The sequence below is a fragment of the Triticum urartu genome, unplaced genomic scaffold (assembly GCF_003073215.2).
Source record: "Triticum urartu cultivar G1812 unplaced genomic scaffold, Tu2.1 TuUngrouped_contig_6395, whole genome shotgun sequence".
NCBI lineage: Eukaryota > Viridiplantae > Streptophyta > Magnoliopsida > Poales > Poaceae > Triticum > Triticum urartu.
In genome coordinates this window covers 6,127-13,047 of record NW_024117155.1, presented here as the reverse complement: position 1 = coordinate 13,047, position 6,921 = coordinate 6,127, and the positions used below count along the sequence as shown (strand labels likewise).

The following is a 6,921-nucleotide window of genomic DNA, read 5'->3' as shown; positions in this document are numbered from 1 at the left end:
TTGGTTGGAGAGGTGCCTCCCTTCGTCCCCTCTTCAGTGAAGCTTGCTTCAGGGGGCACTACCAATATGATGTCTTCTGGGTCCGAGGAACCACTTGGTGATATTGGCGTGCCATCAACTACCTTGTTGGATGAGTTCCTAAGCAGTTTCAGTTGCGCGGCACCGCGGTCCTTGCTCGAGGAACCGATTCATGTGCAGATTGAAGGGGCATCTTCTTGTTCCGAGAGGCGTAGTGGACGTTTGGATAAGAAGAATAGAAACAACAACATTCCTACTGCCAAACGCGCTGAATATAGGTTGGCGGAGGCTTATGGGGAACTACTGAAGGGGATGAAATCTAAGAAAGGCTCCGAAGAGGATGTGCAAGAGAAGATGAACTCTTATCTACGGATATCCAAGAAACCCCCTACGCCTACAGCGACCCAGGCAATTCGTGCATTGGTGGAGGCCAATGGTTGATCTCATTTTTCAAAAGGTTAGGTGCGAGTTCACATCGAGTTGCAGGCATGTTCTTCAGGTTGCAGTGGTTGTCTTGGTCGGGTATGTTGTGTTGACCATGGCCTTGGGCCTTGCACCCTTGTATCTGGCTCGGACGACGTCCCTTGAGTGCTAGTCCGGTGTGTGTGGTCTTCGTCGGTTTCCCTTAATTAACTGATACCATGTATGGTTTTTGGGTCCAGTTTCCCTTATTAACCGGACCAACTCTCTTCTTCTTAATGCAATGCGGGAGCTCTCCGCCCTCTGACGAGGTTTTGTCAAAAAGATATGAGATATGAGGATGTGGAGAGGGAAATATGAGGTGTGTTTCGTCAATGCTCACGGACATGTTTGAGGGGCCGAATTAGCACCTCGCGACTGTAGATGCTCTAAGACATACATACCGATGCACAACAGGATATTATAACTCAATATGTATATTTATCCTCCACATTGCATGTTTGCATGCAGTAATAATAACGGTGACTAGTCTATCTAAACCAAATTACCAAAAGCATGCATGCTTCTACCATACCCAGCTAATACGTGTTTTGTGTGCGTTTCGGCAAATATCAGCCGATCGATCAGAAGGAGGTGAAGGCGCAGCTGCCGGTGTGGTCGCCGGCGGCGTCGTCGGCGCTGCAGGGGCTGTGGGTGTGGCGGCCCTCGTAGGTGGTGATCACCATGCGGCAGTCCTCGGACAGCCGCTCCACACGCTTCTTCACGCGGCAGTTGCTGTGGGTGCACCGGTAGTAGCTCCTGCACGCACCCACACGTACGCAAATAAGACAGACATATACAGGTTCAGAGAAGCCAATTTTGCCAGAAAAAAAATCAGTAATTAATCCACAATAGATCTCTCGAGACGCAGTACATCACATCACACGTGTCATAATAATCTATAATTGAAGTACTGGCACAGTTAACATTCATGAACACTGTATGATACTCATTGTGGAAAAAGACTGTAGTATCTATCACTACACACGTTCTTCAGTGTGAAAATACATGTATAACACTAAATATAGCAACATCTATAACACACCTAAGCCAAACCTCTTTTAAGTTTGACCAAGTTTGTAGATAAATATAGCAACATCTATAACACTATTAGCTTTATTAGAATCAACATAACATGTATTTTCATACTATACATATTTGATGTTGTACATAGCAATTTACCTATAAGGTTGGTCAAACTTGAAAAGGTTTGACTTGAGACTAACCTAGAACTTCAAGTTTTTGGAACAAAGGGAGTACAAGCTCCCCCGCAAAAAAAGGGAGTACAAGCTAAATGCAAGCATGGTCAGAACTTGACCAAAGCAGAAAAGAAATGTGGGAAATGATCTCTATACAAAAATAATATTAATTCAAAAACACCAAAACAGAAGGAAATAAAATACAGTATTACAGAGGCATGCCCGCTTCAACCCAATAAGATTGGAGATTATGGAATTGGCACCGATGAATATTTGGTTACAACGCAGGGGAAGTCATGATCCATTGGAATTTTTCTAGGTTACACTCAATGGAGTTTTCATTTACAGTCAAGTACAAAAGTGTATCACAAGAAAGATTGGTAGGGTTTTTAATCCCACAAACCTAACCAACTCTCTGGCTAGTGTTCCGCCCCTGCATGGCGAATGTTGTAAGGAATGATTGTGATAACCTTGTTTTAATTAATTAATAATTGGGATGTTTTTTTAACTCTCTGGCCAGAAGGTTTAGAAAACGCAGTGTTAGGGACAACACATGTTTGGTATATCATGCAACTATCCATATTCCTGAAAGAGCTCAAAACACTAGAATTTCTGAATACATGCCTATAATAAATGATTCAGAGCAAACGAAGACATTAGGAGATGATGGTGCATTGGACTTGAGGATTATTTACATAATTTTGAATGTATGTGAATTGGGAAAACGTAGGATTACAATATCATGTCACTCAAATGATAATGGTTGAATTTGTAACGAACTTTATTTAATTGCATGTATCACAGGAAAAACAAATGATTTTTCGTAAGAGGTTTAGGTGGATGCAAAGTTTCCTTTACAATGTAGTGCAAAGGAAGTCTTAGAAAAAAAATCATGTGGGATTCAATCCTACAAATCATGCACTTTTTTCCGATGAAGAGCACTTTTATTATTTTTAATTCATAATGTAGCATCAAGGAGATACAAATACAATGAGCACACCCTCGGCCTCCGCACGACTATGATGCACACAACCAACACCAACGCGCACACATAAAGGATCATGCCCGTAAATAGCAGAAGTCATACATGACCGATGTTGTACCTAGGAGGATGCAAAAAAGATGATGATCCATGCCGAGCAATTGCACATCCAATGAAGATGATGCATGCATACATGATCTGAATGTGGACAAAACCACGCGAGCTAAAAACTGTGTACACACCAGGCAAGCAACCCAACAGCCAAGAGCCGTCTATAGGAACAGTTTATAAGAAATCCAGTTGCAATGCTCCAAAATTCCTATGAAAATCTTGCATTAATATAGGATCTCAAAGTACAATACGACGACGTTTGAGTTCATGCCAAAATTCCTATGAATTTGGATGGTAGAAATGAATTTCACAGAATTTTGGCAACCTCAAAGCATGGTTGGAAAGGTCATGGTATACTAAACAATCTAACACTATAATATTTTGCATGGAATTCATACAATTAATTAAAGTGTATGTAAATTCCTAAAGAATTCATTTAATCAAGGATGCTCAGTTGAGTGGTGCATATCAATTCGATATGTCTTGGAGATCGACACAACGATGCTTCATTTTTATGCTTATTGTGTATACTAAATAATGAACAAGGCACCCATTTTGGGAAACATACTATAGTGCATATTTATCATACTTCCAAGTCTTTCTTAAGGTTATGTGTGGAGTGAGCGGAGATGCCAATGATTTGATTTTCTTAGAAACACTAAGTACAATGTAGACGCTCACATGCAAGTAAACCACCACCACATACACACACTCACACAACAACTACCGAAGACACGAGTTACGAAGCTTCAGATTGACGAATTCACCACATGGCCCACCGAAAGAATATATCACCTTAGTGGGACACAAAGAGCATTAAACCTATGGTTTGACCCCCGATGTGCTGTGAGTACAACCATCCTCGTAAGAATCCAAGCACAGGTTGGTTCTCGACAATGTTTGAATGTTGACCCAAAGGCTTGGAAAGTAGATATATGGGTACGGGTTTTCCAAGCAACTTAGAGATAAATGATTCATTTTATAATGTGGGCAATGGATTAATTATCACTTATTCTGATTATGAAGGGCAAATTATTTGGCTTCTGTAATCCAATAACATATCTTAAAATTGTTTGATTCAAAGGATTTTTTATATAGAAAAAGAGGATTCCGGTCCTTAAGAATCCTCCTGTGTGGTTTGTGGTTTTTAGGATTGTAAACCATAGGGATTTTTCTAATGATTCATTTGCACTAGATTTTATAGAATTTTTTTTCATCAACTTCAACATCTTGAAAATAATTCTATGTCTTTCTGTGATGCAACCCAAAAAAAAACAAAAAAAAACATGTAGGATTTGAATGGACATGTTATTGCTATCCCACTTTTTTCTATTTCCGCGTTTTCAGAATCTGCAAATTAGAGGCCATGAATGGGGACGGTCGGCGGAATCTAAGGCACTTCACAGTTCGCGCACATCCTCGAATTGGATTTGGGCATGTCATGCATATGTAGTACTAGTAGAAAACGAATTAGGGTAAGCGCATGTGCGTGCATACCTGGGATGAAGGCTGTTCTTGACAACCTTCTGTCCGTACTTCCTCCACTTGTATCCGTCGTCCAGCACGTCCACTTCGCTCCTGGTCTGGAAGCAGAACCGCGGCTCCCTCATCTTCCTCCTCACCTTCATCTTCCCCTTCTCTGCCCCCTTCCACCTGCGCGCCCACCACCATCCGTCACCATACCCATCAGTCCCCTAGCTAGCTCGTGAAACCCTAGCTGTTAGCACTATCAGACGCCCAATCGTCCACTAACACTATACTGTACAGCAGGCATATAGCAACACACATCTTACCATGAGCTCGGACCATGGCAGCTGGCTGTGGTGGTAGTAGTAGTACTAGCAAACTCGTTGGCCGCTCTGGCCGCCGATGTGCCCGCCTGAGAGAAAACACAAGATTTCTAAGAAATCAACCAAGAAACACCATGCGACAACAAAGGCGGTCAAGCATGCACGTCAGCGTCAGTTACCTCGCCGGTGCCGCCCAAGGGCGCGAACCCGGTGGGCTTCTCGCAGGCGGCGGCGGAGTGGCAGAAGGGGATCCCCGGAAGCAGCGGGTACAGGCCCCCGCCATGGTCCGAGGAGAACATCACGCCGTGGTTCCCGGGCTGCTCTTGGAGCACCAGCGGCATCTGGTGAAGCTTGTGCTGGTTCGGCAATGGAGCGAGGAGGGGAGGGGATGCGTACGGATCGAGCGCGTAGAGGCTGGGAAGGCACGCCCCCAGCTGGCTACCCCCTTCCATGCAGGATCATGCACGCGATTGATCGGCGCGCGCGACCTAGCTTAGCTTGGGGGCATGAGATGCCAAGGAGAGGATAGAGAGAGGCTGATGGAGAGAGAGAGGGGTAGGTGATTTCTTGCCTAGGTTTGAGAGAGAAAGGGGAACAAGAGCGGTGGGCAAGCTATAGCTGGGAAGGGGACTGGACAGAGACCCACCCTTTAAAGAGCCTTTTGCTCAAATTGTGGTACTGCTCGTTGCTGTAGCTGCTGATCCTTCAGATTCATCCATCGGCTCCTGCTTTTGTAGCTTGTGTGGTGATGCTTACCTGTTATAAACTAGCTAGCGTTCTCTACATATGCTTTGTCAGTTATATGCAACAAGTTCCCCCAAGTTCTTTCTACGCCAAACGCATGGAGCTAGATTTCACATTGTTTTTCTAGAAGAAATTTCCGATTGTTAGTCATATAGCTGGCCAAACGGGCCGTGCTAACTGGACCGGCCCGGTAGCACGCAGGAACGGCACGGCACGGCCCGAGCTAAACGGGCTAGGCCCGGCACGCGGCACGCCATGGGCCATGCCTGGGCCTGGAGGCTGGGCACGTGGGTCGGCACGGCACGGCCCGTTTAATTTTTGTTCAGATTTTTTTATATATGACCTAAATTACAGCCCAATAGGCCTAAAATATAGCCCAATAGGCTAAAAATCAGATGGGCTAGCATGCTAAACGTGCCACGGGCCGGCGCGTTTAATAATCAGGCCGTGCCTGGGCCAGAGAGCCACGCCCGTGGGCCAGCACGACACGGCCCGGCTATTAAACGTGCCATGGCGGGTGCCGGGCTAGGCACGATTAGCACGGGCTGGGTCGTGCCGGGCCGGGCCGGCCCGTTTGGCCAGGTCTGGTTAGTCATGTGGCATTTTGATCTAGGCATCGATTTACAGATCCGCCGGATGAAACTCTAGTTTTTCTTTTCAGTAGAGTTATGTGGCGGAGCTCCATTGGTGGTGACGAAGGTGTCAATATGGGGAAGTAAATTTTCTCGAGCCTCTCCATCTTGATAATGTCAACTGTGGTGACTTGATAGCTTGTTGGCATGAATTCCCGCTGGTCTATTGGTGGGGAGGTTAGGGTTTGTCATGTTGGCAGCGGCGACGACTTCCTTTTGCAATTTGGTCATCCGCCTCCTCTCCGTCATGTTGGTACGACCTCCGATGCCAGCGTGAGCCCTATGAGCTTTTTTGGAGGTTGGGACTTTAGATATGTGGATCTTCCGGCAACGCTGACTACCTTCATCTGTTTTTTCTATAGGGCGCCGGTCCGGCAGGACCATGGCCTTGATGACTTCCGTCCACGATCAACTGGATGATTCTGGCGGCAGAGAAGCGGTGGCGGTGCGTCACAACCCATTGATGGAGCTTTAAGTTCTCGTGATTTCTCCAACATGAATTGAAGAATGTCGTGCATGTGCTCCATGAGGTGGAAGGTAATTAGTGATAGTAATTTATGCAATTCAAAATTTGTTCAATATTAAGTGTATGTAAACCATTGACTAAGAAAAACCATTTTGGTCTCTCAACAAAGGGCAAATTGTAAATTAGGCCGCTAGATCAATTCTATACCGGATATATTGGTCCCAAAATTATCGAAAATATCTAGAATTTGTCCGCTGCACCACTAAATATGGGTCTAATAACAATGATGTATCGACAATTGTTTGACACGTGGTACTAATTTTAGAGCAAAGAAGTTGAAAAGGAATCCGAAAGAATGCAAGAAATAAAACCCATGATTTGTGAAAATTTTGGTTGGCAAATTCAGCTAATTTGACAAAAATTAAGGAAAGTCTAATTTAAGGATTCATATAATTTGGAAAAAAATACATATTAAATTTTTGATTCTTTTTGTGAAACCAAAAAATATAGAAATTTTATT

At 44.4% G+C, this 6,921-nt stretch overlaps 1 protein-coding gene across 1 annotated transcript; it reads right to left on the bottom strand.

Moving 5' to 3' along the window:
- Nucleotides 1-833: 833 nt before the first annotated feature.
- Nucleotides 834-5,245, bottom strand: LOC125530550 (probable WRKY transcription factor 12). The gene is made up of 4 exons (XM_048694931.1): nucleotides 4,739-5,245; nucleotides 4,563-4,648; nucleotides 4,267-4,422; nucleotides 834-1,236 (listed from the first exon to the last, which is right to left on the bottom strand). Exons 1-4 carry the CDS (start codon nucleotides 5,009-5,011, stop codon nucleotides 1,062-1,064), a joined length of 690 nt encoding a protein of 229 aa, XP_048550888.1. The 5' UTR covers nucleotides 5,012-5,245; the 3' UTR covers nucleotides 834-1,061.
- Nucleotides 5,246-6,921: the final 1,676 nt, after the last annotated feature.

What these genes read in the sequence shown, in the direction of transcription:
- LOC125530550 (XM_048694931.1), bottom strand. Translation starts at nt 5,011, where the DNA reads ATGGAAGGGGGTAGCCAGCTGGGGGCGTGCCTTCCCAGCCTCTACGCG. An exon ending in CCTTGGGCGGCACCGGCGAG is followed by an intron (nt 4,649 to 4,738) that starts GTAACTGACGCT and finishes GTTTTCTCTCAG; the next exon opens with GCGGGCACATCGGCGGCCAG. An exon ending in AAGAACAGCCTTCATCCCAG is followed by an intron (nt 1,237 to 4,266) that starts GTATGCACGCAC and finishes GGGTGCGTGCAG; the next exon opens with GAGCTACTACCGGTGCACCC.